Below are 23,037 nucleotides of genomic sequence, written 5' to 3'. Positions count from 1 at the left end.
AAACTAAACTAAACTAAACTAAACAGTGCAGAAACAAACTAATACGAATACAATAAGTGCAGAAACAAACTAATACGAATACAATAAGTGCAACAAACTAATACGAATACAATAAGTGCAACAAACTAATACGAATACAATAAGTGCAGAAACAAACTAATACGAATACAATAAGTGCAGAAACAAACTAATACGAATACAATAAGTGCTCAGTGGAAGGCTCAGGGTAGTACTTCTTGAAGAGGTGAGTTTTCAGCCTGCACCGAAAGATGAGTATGACACACTGACCCCATATTTTCCTTTGATAATTGCTCATTATCAACAACAGACCAACATGTTTACAGCACACTAAGGTCCCGGGACAATTAAATGGACCAATCGATGGTCAAAGTCAAATATCGAGCTGTACTTTTAACAAAAAAACAATTTAAAGCAATGTATATTAAGACATAATTCTTGCAGATACATACTTGAATAGTATAGTATATAGTATAGCATACTTTTGTTTTGTTTTTCTGTTTCTGTTATTAGTGAGTCAAATTCATTCAATTAAGCCAATAAAGATGATTCTGATTCTGATATAGCACACGAACAATTTAACGTGCAATCACTTGTTTTTATTTTTCTAAGAGTAAATAGCTTTACATATGTGTATTTATTATTTTTTTTAATGTATATTTAGTCGTCTATTATTTTTGGTGAGAGTAAGACCAGCGCTTCCTACGTCACCTGTCATGTGGTTCCTGATCACGTGGTCAACCCGGAAGTCTTTGCCGTGCGCTCAACATGACAGCATGTTCCCATCACTCTCAGTCACACAGTAGCTCAGTCTGAGCTGTGACAGGTATTTCTGTTATACGTGTTTATCGTTGAGTAACCTCTCGCGGTAGCAGCAGACATGGAGGACGAGGTGCGCTGCTTGAAGGCTCAGCTGGAGGAGAGAGAGAAAGAGATTGATGCTCTGAAGAATAGACTGGCCCGAGTGGAGAAGGTACTGCAGTGTGTTAGTGCTAAAAGTGCATTCTGTTACATAGAAATGTGTTTTTATCACCTACACAGCATCAGCAAACATTGTTCATACACAGTACCAGTCAAAAGTTTGGACACACCTTCTCATTCAATGGTTTTTCTTTATTTATATATATATATATTTTTTTCTACATTGTAGATTGATATTGAAGACATCCAAACTATGAAGGAACACATATGGAATTATGTGGTAAACAAACAAATGCTCAACAAACCAGAATATGTTTTATATTTTAGATTCTTCAAAGTAGTTGAATGAGAAGGTGTGAACAAACTTTTCACTGGTTCTGTATAAGACATGGAACATGCTCCTTTCTTCTAATGAACCTGGACACTTGATGGACAGGTAACTAGCTGGTTAGATGTCTAGTGAACGTCCTAATTGTGCTGAAGGTGATATGTAGTTTAGGACAGGTCACACCTTAAAGCACAGCATGAATAGATCATTGTAATATGAAATGGAGCAGAGATAAGTGAACCATAAAAAAAAGAATATTATACATCTATTTATAATACACATAGAAGAACAATATGCCCAATTATCAAACTACTGGGAGTGATCACACAACATCCATGTGAATAGCGTATGAACATTTGCATTAAACGGACATTAAATGCTAAAATCATGTGAGTTTAATCCCAGAATGCAGTGCTATAGTAATACATTCAGATGCCTTTTAATTTACAAAAACAACAATCAATGGCAAATGTGCAGAAGCACATGCCTCCTTATCACAAAGGGGAGACAAAAAGTTGAAAAAAGTCCCAAATAAATTAGGAAATTCTCAAAAGAGAGAGCACACTTAACTCGTTTAGTCTTGAATGCTAAATAAGAAATAAATAAGCAAACTATAAGCCACTTAATATGAAGAGCTTTTACCAAATAGCGCCTTATGTCAGACATATGGGCTGCAGACGTATGTAAAGAGAGATGTATATGTAGCTCATGATATTATAGAAGCAGGCTGCTGAGGGACTCTGATGCCACATGGCTCAAAGCTCCTGTTTAAACTTGTTTCTCATATCTTGTGTTATAATTCCTCCCCGGTGTGATTATAAGAGCCATGCCTCAGTACCGGAGCTGCACGAGAAAGTGACACCCCTCACCCCCCTGAGAGTCAAACCAGCCCTCAGCAATGAGGACATCATGCGGTACAGCAGACAGCTCCTTCTGCCCGAGCTCGGTGTACAAGGTATGATTGGCTTTAGACAGTGTTATTCTGATATACAGCACAGTGAGCATTCTGTCGAGCGAGATTAACGGCATGACTGAACGCAACAAAGTGAATTCTGACTGTCCGCAGGTCAGCTTAATTTATCCAGGACCTCGGTGCTGATTGTGGGCTGTGGAGGACTGGGCTGCCCCCTGGCACAGTATCTTGCGGCGGCAGGCATCGGTAGGTCGTCTAGTTGATTAATGCTCAGCGTGACCTGGTGCCAAACATATCATACCATTAACCTTCAAAATAAATGTGCTGTGTGGCTGTGAGTAACTGTTGAGCTGTCAGCAGGTCATTTTCTCTAGGCAGGGTCTAACATTAGCAGCAGGCTCACCTCCTGGTGAATGTAGCTGCAAGGGAGAGGTTCGCATCTATCATTATTAATTTCCATTTCAAATAAAAAGATATATCACACTACCTTTTTTTAGTGCTGGTTAATGATTACAATCAGGTGTACTTGGAAAACTTTGGTAAAGACACAAGAGTTTATTCACAGCTTTTAATTTAAGACTTACTTATTTTGTGAATATGTTTTTCTTTAGCTGGAAAAATTATACGACCTGTTGCCTCAGGTGTAGTTGCAGCCAACCTTTGGCTGTACAAGCAACTAGGGGAAAACTGGAAAATTTAAGGGAAGCAGGTAAAATTTACACCAGTTCATTCCATGTTTCTTTTCTTATGCTCAATTTTCTAGTTTTCCCTCTTTAAGAGCTGTAAACAGACAAAGTCAAATCCATGCCCGTTCGGGACAACCACATAAATCTGTGTTAAGTCACAAAGGCAGCAAAGAATAACCACAGATAAAACATGTAAGCGTTCGCTGCTGTTATCCGTGTTTGACATTCATTCTAAAGCCTTTCTGACCGACCTGTTCGTCTGTGCATCTCTGCAGGGCGCATGGGCCTGCTGGACTACGACGAGGTGGAGCTCAGTAACCTCCACAGACAGGTGCTTCACGGGGAGGAGAACCAGGACCAAGCGAAGGCTCTGTCTGCTGCCAAGGCGATTAAAAGGTACAGATTGAGAAATGTTATCCTGCATGCACTTGTGCTAAAAGTGACTCTGAAACAGAGAAGCTAGTATTTCGATATTATTAGTAAATGTTCTCTAACTATGATAAGTGGTGTGCTTTTGTGTATTTTGTGACCATTTAGTTGCAGTGCAATACATGCTGGCGCTTTCCAGTCTCGCCACAGGTTATATTTGGTTGTGTATTTTCTCTCCCCAGCAAATATTGTGTAAACATGTTATTTTAGAGACACCACCTCACAGTGGGCCCACTGTGGTCAGCACACACATTGTGGAGCCATGACCACATGAGGGCGCCATTTATCTGTCTACGGATCATTCTCTTACTTTAATTGTTAATTTGTTGACTTTGTATTTTTGAATGTGACTTCTTGTGTGCAGGTTGAACTCAACAGTAGAGTGTATTCCCTACCACCTGCAGCTCTCGTCGGAGAACGCCTTGCAACTCATTCAACAGTATCCTCGACCTTACATGTGTTCATTAGACCTGCAGATGCTTTGTCATGAAACTATCGCACACCTGTGATAGCATGAGTAGTATTTTAAATATTCAGTTGGGAAATGCGTACACGTGTCTAACCGATAATATGAACTCCGTTCTTGACCACGCCTTGACTTCGCTGACCTCATATATGACATTGTGGCGGATTGTTCAGACAATGTCCCCACTCGTTATCTGGTGAATGACGCCTGCGTACTCAGTGGCAAGCCTCTGGTGTCAGCGAGCGCCCTGAGAATGGAGGGACAGGTAAGGTAGAAAGGCAAGAGTCCCATCAGCTGCTCTACGTTTGTAATGTTACTTTATCAGAGTAAAAGCCCTCTTGCTCTGTGTGTGTTTGTCTGTGTGTGTGTGTGTGTAGCTGACAGTATATAACTACCGTGGAGGCCCCTGCTACAGATGTCTGTACCCGGCACCCCCACCCTCGGAGACGGTGACCAATTGTTCTGACGGAGGGGTGTTAGGAGTGGGTGAGTCTTGTCCCCTTACTTGCCCCAGGCAGCCATTGACTTTGTACAGAGTTCAGTCTTGCGTAAATGATAGTTGTTAGTAAAAACTTTCCACTTTTTCCTTTTAAGTTCCAGGGATAATGGGCTGCTTTCAAGCTTTGGAAGTCCTCAAGATTGCCTCTGGACAGGGCTGTATCCTTTGGCTTTTCCATTCTGAACTACATACAGTGCCCTCTTTGGACATTTTGTTGCTTTACATCAGAAGTTTCCAGTCATCTGGATGAATCAACAAAGATCTGCTGAAGCAGTGTAGCAAAGTTGGGCATGGTACGGGTGTTTTTGTGCCGGTCTGATAAACTATAGCAAAAACAGACGTGACTCTGCTGACTTTTAATTTGCCTTTTCCTTATGAGAACTCTTTTTGAAACCGCTGTGGTAAGTTGTTGTTGTGCTGATATCAAGACGCACTTCAGAGAATAAACTTGCCCTATCCTGCCCCTCTGGCTTGCATTGTGACACCCATGCTAACACCTGGCCCTCATGCGTCACCTGGGGAAGTGCTGCGCTGTTTTCCTATCAAAATCGGCTGAATGTTGCCATGGTGCCTCCACACAAATGGGAGACGTGGCAGCGCAGACCGGTGATGCGATGCACATTGTTGCCTTTTCCTTGACCCGGCGTGCCAGCTTCCTGTGGCCAGCAGCTGGTGATGTTTGACGCTCAAGACGCCAGATTCAGGTCCATCAAGTTGCGGCCCAAGCAGGCCAGCTGCGCAGTGTGCGGAGAGAAGCCCAGTGTCACCCAGCTGGTGGACTACGAGGCTTTCTGTGGGTCAGCTGCCACAGATAAGGTTGGTCACAAGAGACAAAAAAATCCAGTTGATTTTACATCAACTGGATTTTGCCATTTAATAACACAAAGTAGATGTCATTTTTCTCAAATCATAAAAATAAAAAAAAAAATCTCTCACTTTTTCCATGTGTTTCAGTGCCGCAAACTCAACCTCCTTTCCAGAGATCAGAGGATCACCGTACAGGTAAAGCATATATCGTCCAGAACAGTCGGCCGTTGCGTGACTCCCTGCGTTTAGTGCCGTTTATTGTATGATTACCCACAATTTTCTCAGTTTTTCAAGTGCCTTCATAAACTGATTAAATCTCAGCGCTGACCTAGCCCCAAATGGGGAAATGACTTAAAACTGTGCCTGTAGATTTTCTAATGGAAAGAATAACATGTTCTACTTGGTAGAGAGAGAGAGAGCAGTGGTAGTTGGCTGCATCTGTTTTCTGGAGAATTGGTGCTTTCAAACCCGCGGAGTCATTAGGCACAGAGATTGGGATCATGATTGATTGGGCTGTAATCGAGAGTGTGCAAAGGGCTCCAGTGAAAAAAAACAAAAAAACAGTTTTGTTTCCTGTGATTTAAGGAGAAGCAGTTAAAATGTTCATATTACTCCACAAAACTAAATCCAGGCAACATTTCAACATTTGCTGAGAATAATTGTGGTTATCCTGTTTTATAGATGTTAATCAATGCCTTTCCCCAAAAGATGAAGCTCCACCTCTCTCTAATGAAGAAGTTATTTGTGCATTAAGGTCTGCTTTGATGTGATTCCAGGATTATAAATTGATAATGGACAATGCAGAGCCCCATCTCTTGTTGGATGTGCGCCCTCCTGTGGAGGTGGATATATGCCACCTACCTTTTTCTCTCAGTATCCTTTTTAGAGATAGAGGCACAAAATCAATCTCTTATCTCCAGTTTCAGTGTTATTATTCTCCTTATATTGTTGCCAGACATTCCCCTCACAAGTTTAGAGGAGAGGAAGAGTGAACATATCCAATTACTTCAGGAGAGAATCAGCCAGTTGAAACAGCGGATGAAGGGTGACTGCCGGCTTCCAGGTAAAAATGTTAAAACCCCATTTAGGGAGTGGGTACATGTCGTTTAAAATGGACAGGCACGTAGAGCCACTTGAGCGTATTCACAGGCCAGTGTGTGGTCTCATACTGCTGGACCGCAGGCTTACTTTGGACAGCTAGTAGCAGGTTGTAATGGGGTTGCTAGGTGACCCCTTTTCCAAAACAAGTACGGTCAACCCGAGCAGCTGGCCTGCCTTGGAGAAATTAATATTCAAAATGTTATTTTTGTGATGTTCTGGATATTCACTGTGTTTAGCTTTCTTTATCAATGAGCTAAATTTAGCCTTTTGGAATTTTAGCGCAGCATTTTATACAGTTTTGGTTGTTTGTGCAAAATCTGAGCATATAACAAACAACTCTGAACATTTACCATTTTTTCCACATTATTTAATATGTGTACAATTCAAACTTTTTTAGTCATTTTAATTGGTTCTTAGTGCTATTAGTCATTTCAATCTGACCTTATTACGTGTTTAAGATCCAATGGTGTCATCGAACTGATCCCTCAGTGTTCTCTCTCTGCTGATTCCTCCAGTGTACGTGATCTGTAAGCTGGGCAACGACTCACAGAAGGCCGTGCAGGTTGTGGAGAAGATGAGTGGATCAGAAGTGGACAGTGTCACAGTGAAAGACATCAGTGGAGGCCTCATGGCTTGGGCAAAGAAAATAGACCCCACATTTCCACAGTATTAATCTATTTCAAAGTTGTTTTCTGTCAATAAACTTGTTTTTTCATCAGTGTTTATTTGTTTTCTTATATGTATGAGTACTGAACTTTGTGCTGTCGGTAGAATCGGCTTTAGTGCCAGTACAGAATGGCAAAATATCCCATGGAGAGTGTAAAAAAAAATGGACCAGTTCTTAAAATGTGGAGTGAAATCTACTGTGTAGATAAGTTCATCGAAGACATGAGCTGGCAGTTATATAGCACGTAGGCATCCTTGCAGAATCAAATCCCTCTTCCTGTTTTTTCTTTCAATTCCTAGAGTTAGTTGCCTAACAGGTAATTGAACAGATAAATTCATCATATCCAAGAAATTGAACCTGCACTTTCCATGTCAGGGCCCTTAAGCAGACAAAGCCTTACCTACCCTTATTTTCTATTTAAACCTCTGCTAAGCAGTTTATGGGTTTTGAGAAACAACACAGTAGATACTTTTACTTTGTTGTTCATGTATTAAAGTAAAGTGATATCAGTCCATGACTCATTTTTCTGGGCAAATATCTGAACCCTCTTAATGGCTCCCGAGGACCCCCAATTTTTTTTTAAATTCCAAACCGGTTCGGGTCATGTAGAATGAAGTTTTTTTTTTAATTTTTTTTTCTCTTGACACGGCCAAGTTGAAATAACGGAAAAGGAAGGCACATGCGCATTGGTTAGAGCTCCATCGGAGGCGCCATTGCTTTACAGGGACTGTAGTTCAAGTTTTCCTCCCCACACATGGAAAGTCAGTTATGCAGAGATAATAAAAAGACTCCAACCCCCGGCGACAGTCGCTGCTCCCTCTCCCTCTCCCTCTCCCTCTCTCTCTTGTCGAGCAGGGGGGAGTAGACACAGCTGGAAGGATAATAAGATGCGCATGAATGTTACAATCTGGAATAAAAGATAAGAGAAAAATAAATGGACGGCTCGGGTAGTCTGCGCACGCCTGTGTGTACAACTTCTGCTGTTATTCGCTACATGTAACGACGCGCTGCAAAGTTGCGCTTCTCTCTCTGTGTGTGTGTGTGTGTGTGTGTGTGTGTGTGTGTGTGTGTGAGACTTTCACAAAGTGCAGCCTTTTGAAAACTTCGGGCTCGTTGGATGGAGTTGCAAAGTTTCTTCAGTAAACTCACAATGGAAAGAGGAGCGCCCTTCGCAGACTGTGAAGGTAAAGTATGACATCATATCTAATGCGACGTTTAGCTTTTTTTTTTTACGCGTAAAGACCGACACGTAAACTACAAAACAAAGTCCTCTGAATGTATGAGGCTGCAGCTCTTGTATAACTTGTTTTGCTGGCATATTGTAGACACGGCTTGTGCGTTTCCATCGAAAGTGGGAGGGGTGCAGATGTTAGGGAGCCTCGGCTCCAGATGTTTTGTGGAGTTTGGATTCTTGTAAACACCGACATGATACGCTTTATCAACTTTTACGCGTCTTTTTTTTTAAGGCGATTGTTTTGACTGTTTTTGCGCAAAGCGAGCGTAAAGAACTGCTGTTTTGTTGAGTTTATCAAAAGTGAAAACAAATGCTATTATAAATACAAGTTTGAGCTGTGTGCTCCTTTAGCACATACACAGAAAGGCAGTGTGAGTTAGTTTAAAGCTGGCAGGCTCCTTTAACCAAAACAATGCAAGATAATAGCAACACACATCACAAGTAGTAATCTGAGGGATGATCTATCAAAAGTAACACGTTTTAAGTATTAATATCGCAAAGGCAAATACTGATGAAGATTTTGGGGTCTTAATAAATAAAATAAAAAAAATCTATGTGTGTTCATTGAAAAGGCAAATTGGCCAAAACATGTTTTCCTACATGAATTTAACCTCAGAGTGATCACAAAGGGAAGACAAAAAGTATCTGTTTCATTCATACAGCCGGGCTGCCTTTGCCCCACGACTCAGCAGATTGAGAGCCTCTAACGTGTACCAGTCCCTTCACTGTCTCTGCTGTATTCAGATAGGTGAATACTTTTTCTCATTATAAATATAGCACTATGTGTGTTTGTCTCTCTGTGTGTGTTTGTGGTGACAGGCTTCCTGTGGTCAGAGTGGATTACCGCCTTCAGTAAGGAGAAGGAGCCACACTCCAGGATATGAAGCTGGTTGCAGTGATTTTCCTGCAGAAGTCTGCGGATTGTTCACAGACTTTTCCTCCATCACCTGCCCGTCTTGTGCATGAGTGTGTGTTGTGTAAGCTCAGGCGGGCGGACCCTCTTAATTTATGAGAAACAATGACACTTTGATATAAAAAACCCCCACAGTGCTGACTCACTGCCACTGATGAGGACCAAAGATTCCCCCTATCAAGAGTCAGCTGTGTTTTTCTCCTCCAGCCCTCACTAACAACAAAAAAAAAACCTCCACCATTCAGCGCTCCTCGTTGCCATTGGAAGAAACCCAATGTCTGCCTCCTCTCCCCCATCCTTACCTCGAGCCTTCCTCCACTCTCTCCATCCGCACCACCCATCCGGCCCGCTCTACGCAAGGCTGTCCAACGGGGGTCACAGCGTCCCCAGCCCCACCAACTCCCGCGGCTCTTTCCACGGGGTGTCCTTCCTGCTGCAGATAGGACTGACCAGAGAGACGGTGAACCTGGAGGCCAGTGACCTGTCGCTTTCCGCTGTCAAGGACCTGGTGTGCTCCATAGTGGACCAGAAGGTAAGCCTCTCACTTCAAAAGACATCTCTCATCAAAATGTTCCTCTCTAATGCCGTCCGTAGTGGAAGGATTTCCACAAAGACACGCAAACCTCCCACAATTAGCTTGTTTTCAAACTTAAGCTGGAGTACCGAAGGCAGCGGAGGACACACATGATGCACCAACATGTGTTTTGCCATCTTCTGCCATATTCATCTGTTTAGGCTTTGTTTTTTCAAAGCGGACATCTGGGCCTCGTGCCCCAAAATGAGTCAAACACCGCAGAAGCGTGCACACAACAGCTCCGATTGCTCCTCCAGTTGCAGGACACCGCGTAGTAGCGCCAGTCATTTACGTTGTGGTTTAATGTTACCGGACTTACAAGGTCGTCTGCACACACATTGACAGAACTACTCGGTGGTTTTGCTCTGCCTGTGCGGTGTTGGACTTATTTCTTTTTCCATGACACTGGTAATGTGTTGTAATGACACTGGAGTGTAGCCTCAGGATAAAGGGTTGACTTTAAATACAAGTTTAAGCTTCATCATTTGCCATCTCATATTTAGTTGTGTGAGAATATCCAGAGTGTGAATGAACAGCTGCAGATTTAATCCTAATGTTTGTTTGCACTTAAAATGATCGGGCTGGTCCTGATCATGGTTTGTGTCCGCCTGTTTATAACGTGCAAAGTAAGAATGAGAGTACAACCTTTTCATTTTTGTAATTTGAAGTGGCCCGATATAATAATATGCTTTGTAACGCTACATCGCCACAGATGTTATGCCTTTATATTGTAAAGTGGTTGTGGTTGGAAAATGAAAACTTGATAACTAAATAGATAGTATTTCTTAACATATGTGCAGTAGGTGCTGATGCTCCTTTGAAGCCATGCATATGTGCTCCATAGTTTTGTGGGATTAATGGTGCGCAAAGTCTGTTGGAATAATGAAATGGCTCCTGTGTGCATCCACACGTTGCTGTTGTTCTAACCTCTCTTGTGTATAATGATGATTACTCCCTTTTGTGTCTGTAATTACCATTGACTGAATAAAAAGAGGGTGATTAAGCGAAGCACTCTCATCAGCCGCCAGGTTCTGAACATCCAGGTCGCTCAGAGCTATATTTGAGTCCGGGATGATGATAATGGAAATGAGGGAGTTAAAAAAAGAAAAAAAAGAAAGAATGAGAAACAGACTTGCGTTGAACTACAAGTGGACGAGCTATCTTGTGTTGAGCCTGCTGTCCTTTGGTTCCATGTTGTCCCAGTTGACATTCCAGAGGAGCACGGTAATGTTGTTGTTCTTTACGAGGTCTGCTGATTCTCACCAGCTAGTTATGAACAGTTCTGGTCCGCAGAGCAGAAAATCTCATCACTGCGCATATTTACATGGATCCTGTAACATATTGGCATAGCCGCAATAATCTGTAACAGGAAAAGGGTGAGAAATACGATGCTTTAAAGACAACGCGTAAAAGTAAGTTCGGTGCAGTACGTTCATGGAGAGTGGGGGCTGATAGTCTGCCAAGATGAGGTCAGGATCACCGTTGGCCTATGTGCAACTTTATCCCTGTGTATCACCTCATATAACATGCATACATTTAGAGATGCCATGTACTTATGACCAATAGTCATGGGAACTTTGAAAAGACTATATATCCAATTAATATCTGTACATACTGTTCACCCTTTTCATGATTTCACACAGTGCATCATCACCACAGAACATATCCAGCGCATTCATCCACATTTCTCCTATTAAACACTGCCAAAATGCAGTGCACTGCCTCAGCTATTTCATGAAATCCAGCCACATGGCTTCGATATCAATGGAAAATATGACTCTGGGCCTTCTGCGCTCTGCAGTCAATCCCTGCCTCTCTCCTTGTTCTAAAATATGCATGACAATGCTGAGCCTTCTTACAAAGTCCGCTCATCCTGGCCAACTTTTCCCCAGCTGAGGATCTCTGATCCTGGCTTAGCCGTCGACAGTCGTCTCAGGATGTCTCCAGTCAGTAGAACCTCAGGTGTTGGTCAGCAGAGGCGAGATGGGGGAAAAAAAAGCTTTTGACTTTTGACAGTAATATCTGCGTGGAGATAGAATCTGGATGGAAGTGCATTCCCCCCTTTCCCACTGCCGTTTCCTGCACCGAGAGCTGGCCTGCTTTGAAAACTGACTCACCACTAAGCCATGCAACAAACATGCTTATCCATTCAGTGTCATGTTTTTTTTGCTGTGTCAGCTGTTGTGAACCTTTATGGTGGATTTAGTAGACCATGATATTAACCGTGTTGATATCTTGGTAGCCTTCAAGCTTGTGGCTGAGCAATTTGTCCATCCTCCTGCTGGTTATCTGGGTCCAGGTCACCGAGGCGGCGGGTGCAAGAACAGCAACCCAGATGCACTTTTCGCCGTAGCTCCCATCCCAGTGTGCATTCAGGCATGCTGGGAGATGTAGTTCCCATACTGTGTCCTGTCTGTGCTCTGTTTTTTTCCCCCCAGTGCGCCGCCAAACTACCTCAACTACCCTGATTGACCCCTTTTGGAGCAGTAAGAAGCAGTAGATCGATTTATAGACGACTGATCTCACCACCGCATCGCTTCAGTCGCACGTGTTGACCATGATCAGGCCGCAGTGTGCCTTAAGTAGCCTGCATTCACCACAGTAACTATGTTTACATTCTTTCATTTACTTGTGATACAAAGAGACACTTACATAGAAGCCCGAGTTACATCAAGGTAACTTGTACCTATATATCGCCATCGTCTCATTGCTGAGAAGGAGACTAATGCCGTTCTATGGCTGTGTTAATATTACTCAAGAGTTTCCACCGGCATCAGTAACTTAGAAGAAAAAAACAAGCAGCTGTTATGTTCTCAAAAGCTTGTGACCATAGCTTAAGGACAGAAAGTTGAAGTGAGTGCTTTACTTTGTTGCACTGTTGCTGTTGTTAGCAAATTTTTCTGTGTTCTTTTTTAGTGTTCCTCTTTGGAGCCTCTTCCTTTAGTGGCTTGCCAAACTATAAGATCACACAGTCTTTTGGTGTACTAGACAGCAACATCATGACATCAAATTAACTCGTGTCCAATTTTCAATGGGCCTTTGTATTACAGATGCCTATTAACACGCAGAGAAATCACTCGACAAACCATGGATGCAAGCCTGTGTACTGTAGCAGATGCACTCTGGATGCAGTTCACAGCTGTAAAATGTCCAGATGTTTGCTTTTGCCTCTATTTTATTGTAGATTATGTGTCATGGCTTCAAGGTTGACATTTCATATCTTTCCTGAACCCTTCAGTTTTGAATCACTCTCATTGTTTGACAGGGAGTCATGCAGCCTGTTCTAATAGCTGAGTATTGTATAGATTTCGTAAAGCTCATGCCTCTTCCTGCTAAAGACTCAACCACATGACTTGGCCAGTGTCCACACAGCAGATTTGCTTTCTCTCTGTTCTCTATGCTGATCTGGAGTTGGTTTTGATAGTACTGGTTTGGACCACATTCACCCAACTTTAGTGGTTAAGGTCAAATTCAGTCCGGGGCAACCTGATCTTGATAGGTTCAGTCTCAGTCTCTTAGGGCAGCAATTGCGGTTACTGCTCCTGCAATCTACTGAATACTTCAAATTATGACTGTTCTAGTGTCACCACTTGGCACAAGGGTATCGACTCGAAGCCAGGCTCCTTGAGGACTGTGAGGAAGGATGAAGGGAGCCAACCCTCCCGTGGAGACCCTCCCAGTCGGCTACCCAACTAACCCACTAAGGCGCATTGAAGGCCGCCCAGTGGCTACATGTGACTCTCAATCGGGACCGCCTTGTTTAACTGGCTGGGTCCCGACTCTTCTCTCTGGTCTTGGGGCTTGATGAATGGCGCGAGATAAACACCCATAGCTTCCACTTGTTGAGGGGCTTCCTGTTTGGTGTCGCCCAAGTCCTCTCGTGCAGCCAGCAAGGGAGCAGTGGCGGGACAAAAGTTCACGACTCCCTGAGAATGACTCCCAGTTAGCCAGCTGGTCAGCCCGGAGAGCCAGCCAGCCAGTTCCAGAACATTCCTCTTCACCCAGGGCATTTTTTGAGGATGATGTGATGTAGCTCTGGATGGGTGGAATTAGACTGCTAGGAAACGGAAATACTTTAAGCTAAGAACTTGTTTTGGTAGTGCTGAACATCTGACAAATGTTGACGGATGCTGTAATGGCGATTGCAGAATGAACAGGTTAGTTTCAGTCTTTATGGGACTGTCCTGTATTTAATATCCTACAAAGGCAATGCAGTTTTTTAGTGGAGATGCTTTCTGGCCAAACGTTGCAGGAAACGTGTTTGATAAAACTTTAAAGTGTAGCTTGGCGTCAGTTAAATGCTTTTCTCGCTTTCAAAGGGGATGATAAAGCTTAGCAGGATAAAGGAAATTTGAAGTTCTTCTGGCAAAGCTAATGGAAAAAAGACATTAAGCCTTCGCCTCAAATGTTACTTTTATGAATGCTTTTAATTTTAGCGCTTGTCTATAGGATCTTGCTGCTTTTCTCACTCGAGCTGGAAATGCTGTGAAAGGCAGCTGCCCTCAGCCACAGGTTTCCCCACTGGTTTTGTCAGTGCTGTAACTAGCAGTCTCTGGTTGAGGGCTGCACAGCTGCCTCTGTAATTAGCGGAACAAAGGCCTGTTTGAGTCAGAAATGGGTGACTGTGGACAACGTACAGTTAAATAGCAGAGAATAATACAAAACTAAAGGATTGTTTGGATTGTTCTACACCAATGAGTAATATCACTTGGATGATGCGAGGTAAAACACTTGGCAGAGAGAACTACATCGGCTCAACATTCCTTTTTCAAGATGAATTAGATGTAGTTGCAACAGTGGAGACGGCTTTCTTTGGGTTGGCTGTCATGATGTGTGAAGTGTTGAATCTGCCTTTAGGTGCCGTTTAGCTGGTTATTGTGTGCTATTGTAATAAGAAGATTTAGCTTTGGTGATTAAGCTTTTGGATATAGAAGTAGTATCTGACTGTAATCCCACAAGCCCTTTCACCTAAGATTTGTCATTAAGATAGACCTGGCTTTGGTGAACTGTATCTATAGAAAAGACAAAAAACTGTCATAAGGAGAAGAAAATGAGAAGCAGAAATTAAAAGGAAGAAAGGTGCAGATGGAAAATGGAGAGACTTCAATTCACATCGACCAAAACTAACTGAAACACACGGGAAATAAATCACCACCATCTCCCTCCCTCCCTCCCTCCCTCCCTCCCTTCGACAGGGTAAGCCCACATCTGCATGTTCCTATGGAGCTGGCAGACATATTTCACCCCAGAGGACGTCCCAACAGCACAGTGCTTTATGTGTGATATACATGAGGCCAGACATTTCCTGGAAAGCACATTCAGCTCCTTCTCAAGAAAAATACAGGTCACCCTAGAGTCAGAATATTCACTGTTGGTTCTTGGTTATGGCCTTAGCTTTCTTTTTCCAAATTAGATGGTTTTCAGCCTTCAGTTTTAAAGCATACTGATGTATTCCAAAGCCATGGAGTTGACTAAATTGATATCACAATTGGGATTGCAACAAAAAAAACTTCCATGTACAACTCAAAGGCTTACTTGCACAAGGAATCTATCAATTTCCCCAGTCTTGGAGTAATTTGTGGAAAAGGGAGAGAGAGAGAGAGAGAGAGAGAGAAGAAAAAGGAAGAAAAAAAATATCTCTGAAGTTAAGTGAGCTAAGTAATTTCTACCATCTGTAGTGCACATTTCTGCCGCCTTGCTCCCCTCTAAATGTAAAGTGGCAAGGCAGAGCACAGGGCCCCGCCACAAGGGTTAGAGAGAATGACAGAGTGGAGAAGCGTGGTCCTCTCCAGGGACAGGGGGACGGCCCTGTTGGCAGGCCTTGCATGGAGCACAGAGGGGGAGGGGGGGGGCGGTCGTAGCCACCATACGGCTGGTGTCATCATGCCGTTTAGTCGGTGCCAGAACCATAAGTAGAAGGCCGCTTCTGCCACCAAGCGTGGCTTTGCTTTGGATTTTCTGCCCAAATGCCCTTCACAATGCTCGATTTATGCCAGTGGCGGGGGGAGGAAGATAATCTTGCATCACTTCAATCTCTGTTAGTGCTGGCTGAATGGGCTTTGATTGCGATTACGTTGAAGTGGTAGGCAGCGGTTATGTTGAACCATTTAATATGCAGGGATCCCGGTGACTTTGTCCTAGGGAAGCCAGCCGCCTGTGGCGATTTAGGACCACTTCCTGAGAGACCCCACCAGTTTCCATTCATAAATTTCATAACACAGGTCACTGAAAGGGGACATGTCATTTCCCCTTATTAATTTACTCATTAACGGTTCGAGTTTCTCCTCTTCTTAGACTGGAGTTCCTCCTTGGCTGCACTCGCTGACAACCTCAGCACACTTAGAGGACTTCAACCATGACAAATGCTGAAGAGGAGGGGTAGATTGACATGCATACTTGCTCTTTACAAGATATTAACCCTTGCCTATTTGACCTGGATAATCGCTAAAGTCACTTTTCTGAACTGTAGAACTTCCCAAAGGCTAGCTACCAAACATATGTAATAGCCATCATCTTAGCAGATGTGTTAACATGCCAAAAATTGTTTCCAGGGTCCTGCAATTAAGACCACATGGGTTCTGTTGTAGCTGCACAGTCATATCAGCGAGTCTTTATTGATCCATGCAGTAGGGGCAGGTTGCAGAAAGTCTTATTCTGTGTTGTTTTCTCAGCTCTGTTTGCCTTTCCTGTCTTTCAGCGTAGTGAGTGATCTGTCAAACTGATAGGAAGGTGGCAGGGGAAGTGCAATTACACGTTGATACTAGAAGAATACAACACAAAACCTGCTGTGTTGTGATGGGAAAAAGGTCACAAGAAATGCCCTTTTGAAAAGCACCAAACAACTTTTGTCACCGTGTCTCTTTCTCCCGACCTCACTTGCCGTTCGGTTGGTTCCCCTCAGAGCCGCTCCCTGTTTCCATATTCTCTCTGCCCACTGCCCTCCCAATCTGCTGTGGTCGGCGGAGCAGCACAGCCTGTTCAGTCTGTGTGCCTGCGTCCAAATGGCTTTTTCTACACTGCACTTTCACATTATTCTTGTCTGGGTGTTTAAACTTGCAGAGAAATTGCTTTTTGAGTGTCCATGTTTTGAAGAAGGCGACAGCTTGAGTTTGAGTTATTTTACGTAGGTACAACTATATTTTTCTGTGAAACTGCTTATTCAACAAAAGCACCTCTGTAAAAGTGAGTCCTCATTATCACTCATAAAGAGAGAGAAAACCTCAAGCAGCTGCTGGTGCCTTCCCACTTTCAGTATTGCCGAACCTCGCAGCAATTATTAATGTTTCTGTTGAGCAACAGCAGCATGTTCCTACATCCTGCTATTACCGCTCACCTCATGACCTCCTGCTCTGCCAGAACAAGAGAAAGTGCAGTCGCCATCAATCTCTCATAAATTCCCCCCCCCTCAAGTTCACCTGTTTATTTGCCCCGCGTGGAAGTGAATCTGGCGTCTGTTCCCCCGGCTACTCTAGGCCCGGAGAAGGGGAGATGGAGTATGTACTGCAGTGTATCCGTGAGGCGGAGGCGCTGGCGGAGGATCGCGGTGGGGCTATAACTCATCAGCAGCGTGCGGGGGCCTGGCCAAGCATGTCTTAGATCACACTGCTCTCTTCCTGAGAGGCCTTAGATCCTGTGACTCAGCCTTCCTCTTCTCTGCTAGGCCCCTGGACAATGTTAATGCATGTAATAGCCATGCAAACACACGCTCATGTACACACACACACACACACACACACACACACACAGACACACGCATCCGAACAAACACCCACACGAGTGAAGTCATCGGAGAGAGACTGTTTCTGTCATGTGTGCTCTCATTGGGGATACAGTGGCTAGCAACCAAACGCTGACCTCATCACCATTATCTCCCCTCCACTTCAGTGCTTTTATACTTCAGGCCAAATGACCACAGAAGAGTATTGTTTCCCCGGATTCAAATAACCAAAAAGACCGGGGGAAATAATTGCGGGGTTTTCTTTGGAGAGCAATGCCTTTATAAAACCAGGAAGAGATTTATCTGAAAACCGACAGCCACTGTGGTTGATGTAAATTGGGTAAGCGGTATAGCTTTGTTAGCGTCTCCTGATGATTGAGAGAGGTCTAGGATAACAGGTGTAGAGTCTCCTGCTACGCCGTGGTGAGGACAAAGCTCTGGCCCCTTAGCTCAGCGGTTAAGAGTTGTGATTCCACCTTGTCTGCACCAGAAGTGGAGATACACACACACACACACACACACACACACACACATGCTCACATAGGCTGCACACACACACACACACACACACACACACACACACACACACACACACACACACACACACACACACACACACACACACACACACACACACACACACACGTACGCAGCTCTCAGCTTACGGTGAATTGGAAACCTGCAGTGAATTAATTGCATATGAACACTTGGCCCTTTTTCAAACTTCTGCGTTTCTCTTTTTACCAGTCAGCTATGCTTCAGTCAGGCTGCAGTGTGCACACTTCTCTAAAGCATGCAGGAGAAAGACAAGGGGTGAGGAGTGGTTTAGCTGCTCAAACAAGATTTTGCTCTGTTGTTATGCTGCGTCTTGTCTGTACAAAGCAGCCGCATGAAGCAAGGAGAAGTTGCGGCTGATCGATGGTGGAGATTTTCAGCTCGTTCGGTGTGTGTTGCAGTTTTAAAAGTGCATCGCTACGGTGTGATGCACATTGAAATTGACTGTAGCGGCAGATGTATTTCAAGTAAAGCTCCATTCCACGCTTGGCTGAAGCTTTGAGAAGCATCAGATGCCATTCAGACGGGATCTGTTGTGTTGAAGAACATACCGCCGTGTTCCACCATAACACAGCCACATACAGTAAAAAAACAAACTATGAATGAGCCATGAGCCATGAGCTCCTGCCACATGAAAAGGAAACAAGAAGTCAGAGCGTGGAGTGAGAAAGTCACAGCTTTTCTTGCCGCTCTACGAACCGAACCAGTTTCCCTTCCGTAGCATGTGGCTGCTTCAGTTGGTTACACTCTGTGGAGTCTTCCTTTAGCAGTGGAAAAGACTTGACTTCAGAAGGAGCACATGTTATGAATGTGTGTATATTGTGGAGAAGGATGAGATGAGCTGGCTTGATCCAGCAAGTGTACAGAGATGCCTGCTTGAATGTAAACCATGTGAGGGTAATGCCGCTCCCCCCCTGCTCTTTGTGCCTCCAGCTGTGGTGTGTTTTTGTTGGCCTATGCCAGCAAACGACGGAACAAATAGTTTTATGTAATGTATTATTGAAAAGAAGCATGCATTGACTGCAGAGAAGGGAAGCACATTCTATGCAGTTGCTTGACTCATCATGGATTGTGGTCAGTAGATCCACAGTGTATTGTTACAACCTGCAAAATAATTTCAAATGTCATGCTAAGTGAGTAGAACAGTGGGTGGTGTGGTAGATGCTATCTCCCTACAGCACATAGTTTCCTGATGATTGCAACGTTTCACCTGTTTCCCTTGAGTAAAGCTCTCAAGTTCTCCAAGGATGAGTTCATTAAATCAGAATTAGCCAGGCCAATGATTGATGCCAATGATTGATGCCGCTATTGAGCGGCTGCCGATCGTTATCGGTCGATAATCAGTAAAATGATGCTATCAGCCATCGGGAAGCGCGGTCCAGCTTGGCTTAATATTGAAGCTAACAGGCGTAAACGGAGATTGCATTAAGATGCATTGTGATGTGTTCAAGCTCTAGTCGAATATTAGGCGAAGGTAAACTAAATACTAAATACTAAACTATAACGTTGTCATGATGTGTTCAAATGTAATCGTGAATCATTAGAATTGTGTGATTTTATGCAGATAACCACCATTGACGACAGTAACAAAGGTGAAGGATAACATCTAGGATTTTTGACTTTTTTTGACAAAAAATATCTGTATCAGTCGATATGGCTCATTGACGATAAGCGGGCTTATCAGTGGCCAATGTGGTGGTGTATATTGATAAGCAACATGGAGTTGATGGCAATGAAATTTCATGGCTATTTAGAAATAGTGTCTCCATTACAAAGTGCATACCAAATGTAAAATCACCCCTTTAATACATAACATGGTCCCTACCCAGTAATAACCAAACTTAAGGGATCCTCAAAAAGTCCGAAAGTATTTATTTGATTATGTAAAAAAAAAAAATAATACAATACAATACATATTACAATACTTTTCTCTTACATGACTGTTTAATTCAAACAACCACAGTTATTTCATGGACTGGACGCTCTAATTCGCTTATTAGCAACACTTTTTCATCTCTAAAATTAACAAAAGGTTAAGTAACAATTTGTCAGCTTGTTTGTGTGTTCTCTTTTGGTTGTCATAGCACTTTAACTGTGTAGGATTTTCTGCTCGCTGCTGATTCCAGTCACCGGAAAAAAACTGTGGAAAAGCACAGTGTCTCCAGTGTGCCTTCTTTTGACTCCTCACTCCATGTGACAAATGAATTATGTTTATGCCCACTTCTAGTAATTGTATAATTCTTTGCGCATGTGTTTCTCGTACCATGCTGCATGGAAAACTTTTGCAGGGCATCACATTAACAAAAATAATGAATACAAATACAATTCCACTGTTGACTTTAATAAATTAACACAGTTTTCCACACCGTGTTTGATGTCACTTGAACAAACTAATTACACAGTTTTACCCCCACTGTTCGCGTGAGCGCATAATTGGTTTTTCCTATGTAGTGGTTTGACGACGTCTCGAAGTATATTTCTCTCTGTTGTGGTCATTAACGTACACCTCAAAGTCAAACAACTGTTTCCCCAACGGTTTGGCATAAAAAAGTGTTTTCCTATTTGCGACATCCTCGCTATAGCTCAGTGGAACTTATGGTTTCATGACTTGCTGTGGAGCTCATCAAGTCTCGCTCGGAGTTGTTTACCAAGTTTGAATGTATATGCCATTCCAGCCAGCTGCTCCTGTTAATGTGTTCTAAGGGAGTCTCTTCAAATGTCTAACAGAAACAAAAAGAAACCAACATCTTATGGCTTCTGGTGGAGGGTTTTTCTGGAGGGGCAGGGTGTTCTTCTATTAGATAATTGCAGACATCAGTCAATGGACTTATTTATCTGCTGAGAAAAAAGCACCTTTTATCACACTGATCTTGTGACAGTTTTTATCCAGCCACCTCAAGCTAAACGAACAATGGCCTTATTCCGCCTGACTCTGGTTTGGTGTTTCACACGACCTCAGTACCTTCATGAAAATCTTTTGGTTCTCTATTCTGCAGGGAGGTTAAATATTCCTCTACCCTCTAATGTTATAGTGCTATAGCTTATCCATAGTCAAGCATCAGCACAGTCATTCACTTTTGCACATTCACACCTGAGCTGACCAGTACAACAACAGTCCTCAGCCTGGAGCTAAGTGCCTGCTCGGAATCAGCTCAGAAGTAGCTGATTGAGAGACCAGCTCATTCATTTAAAACACAGCTCGAATTTGGCATCAGGATGAAAATATATCGAACGTTTTCATCCACTCAACATTCACCTTTATTTCTCCAGGTGCACTGTCCCATTAAAATGCCAAAACTATAGTTAAATGCAAAAAAATCTCCTAAACTGGGTAAAGAACTGTAAGCAAGACCGGTGTCAAACCAAGATGATAAAGGTCTGGAGAAAATCTTTAAATTGTGGAAGGTTCGAATTCCTGGGCCACCATTTATATGAATTTTTGGTTAGTTTTCTATATGGGAATTAATTATTTTGCATAATGACAGCTTACTTGTTTGTGCTTGAATTTCTCTTTTCCATGATCTTCAGGTTTTATATAAAGTGGGTACGGCTGTTACATATAAGTTACTTACAATCCAAAGTATGAAGGGAAAAATTGCATAGACTAGCGACTCAAGATTACCCCCCCCCAAAAAAAAATCACAAAAACAGTGTGATGGGAGAGATCACATGACTATCATGCAGAATTACAAAACTTGCATTTTCAAATGCATCCACTCGGAAAAGTGTTTGTGAAAAGATCCATTGTTGTTGGTCTAAAACACTGTTAGTGTGAATGAAAGGCTGACTTTGAAAGGGAATAAAAAGTAGTATGGAGATGATTCATAATTTTATCCAAAGCTAAACAATCAACAACTACCGCATTTTGATATTCTGTGATGACTAACTGAAAAACAAGCTATAAAAACAAGGTTTATGAAACTGGGGTAGCACTTTAGAGACCAAATGATTAAAAAGTTAATCAGGAAATAATTAATTTGTTAGTTGCAGCTTTACATTAGTGTGCACATGACCTACACCTAGCTGTTTTTAATGCATTGTTTACTTAGCTACACATGTACAGTATGTACATGCAGACGGATCTGGAGCATGACATTTCACTGCAACTGTCCTCCACATCTGTCTGGCCTGCTGCCAGACTAATAAAGGTGTGAGGCAGCCTGAGGTCAAGCAGCATACTTTTTCCTCGCTGCAATCACATGGCCATCTGTCAGAGCCTGTGCACCGCTCTCAACGCTGCTTCCCGTTTACCACCCACCTCAGCAACACTATCACCCATGCACAGAAACACAAACGTCTCACTGCATTAATCATGTGAACCTTATTCTATTTCGACAAAAGCTTTTATTGTCCTCTGTGACTGAGTGCCTGTCTTCACACTCTGGTTTTGTGTTATTTTACTGCAATAGCGGAGACATTCAGCAGAACGTTCAAAACAAGCAGTTTTTTCTCCCAGTTTTAATGTCACATTGTACATGGATGATTTATAACTCATGAGTTGATTCCCTTATTTAGCATTTTGCAACTAATGGTACCATCTTTGCAAAAGAAAGCATCACTATTACTCAACGCAAAATAAAACACATGGTTATTCAAACCAGATCATTTGGTCATGGCTGTCTTGAAGTAATTTGTTTTTTGGCTCCCAATGAAATAGGACCATATTTCAGATCTGTTGTCGTCCCCCCCCCCCCTCACTTCATCTCCCTTCTTTCCTCTTCTCTCCTGCCTCTCGCTCTCTTTTCCTTATAACAGGATTTAGCATATCAATGGTGGATTAGTTCGTTTAACAAAAGCTTACTACTGCAAAGCCCCTTTCCACTCGTCTTTCCAGCCTGACTTGTGGACCTCACACACAGCTCCTCCACGCCGGGGTCTTTGGTGAGCGTGTGTGGTCGCGGCTGCTCCGCTGAATGGATTGGCGTTTGAAGATGACAAAAGACATGCTTGGTCACTATGGGCTTCGGAGATGTGTAGTACTAGCATGTGCGGGTCATGGTGTGTTTGAGGGTGCATGTGTACGCAGGAGCATGGTGTGTTTTTGAGTGAGGGTGTGCTAGGAGCTGCTTTGTGGCCAACAGGTTAGCCATCAATTATCGCTCTATCCGTACCATCTGAACAACATACTGTTAACATGTGTCCTAAACCTGCCACTCTATTGTTCTTGTAGCTCTCCGGCTTCCTCTTGCTTTAATGGAGAATGGAAAAA

The 23,037-nt window shown here is 43.0% G+C and overlaps 2 protein-coding genes across 4 annotated transcripts in view; both read left to right on the top strand.

The window, feature by feature from the left end:
- Window positions 1–745: 745 nt before the first annotated feature.
- On the top strand, window positions 746–6,889 carry mocs3 (molybdenum cofactor synthesis 3). The gene is made up of 13 exons (XM_054614184.1): window positions 746–991; window positions 2,090–2,222; window positions 2,334–2,426; window positions 3,142–3,262; window positions 3,660–3,734; window positions 3,909–4,026; window positions 4,139–4,247; window positions 4,356–4,418; window positions 4,913–5,076; window positions 5,215–5,262; window positions 5,844–5,940; window positions 6,023–6,130; window positions 6,684–6,889. Exons 1-13 carry the CDS (start codon window positions 899–901, stop codon window positions 6,839–6,841), a joined length of 1,380 nt encoding a protein of 459 aa, XP_054470159.1. The 5' UTR covers window positions 746–898; the 3' UTR covers window positions 6,842–6,889.
- Window positions 6,890–7,954: 1,065 nt separating this feature from the next.
- prkd3 (protein kinase D3) overlaps window positions 7,955–23,037 on the top strand; it is a 37,928-nt gene continuing 22,845 nt past the window's right edge. For all 3 annotated transcript variants that reach the window (XM_054613417.1, XM_054613418.1, XM_054613416.1), the window contains exons 1-2: window positions 7,955–8,019; window positions 8,889–9,514. In XM_054613417.1, the coding sequence (XP_054469392.1) occupies window positions 9,257–9,514 (258 nt within the window). In that variant the 5' untranslated portion in view covers window positions 7,955–8,019; window positions 8,889–9,256. The remainder of the gene's footprint in view (window positions 8,020–8,888; window positions 9,515–23,037) is intronic.

This window comes from Anoplopoma fimbria, chromosome 15, assembly GCF_027596085.1.
Source record: "Anoplopoma fimbria isolate UVic2021 breed Golden Eagle Sablefish chromosome 15, Afim_UVic_2022, whole genome shotgun sequence".
Taxonomy (NCBI): Eukaryota; Metazoa; Chordata; class Actinopteri; order Perciformes; family Anoplopomatidae; genus Anoplopoma; species Anoplopoma fimbria.
Note: the sequence above shows the minus strand (reverse complement) of the source record. Positions and strands in the feature narration are given on the sequence as shown.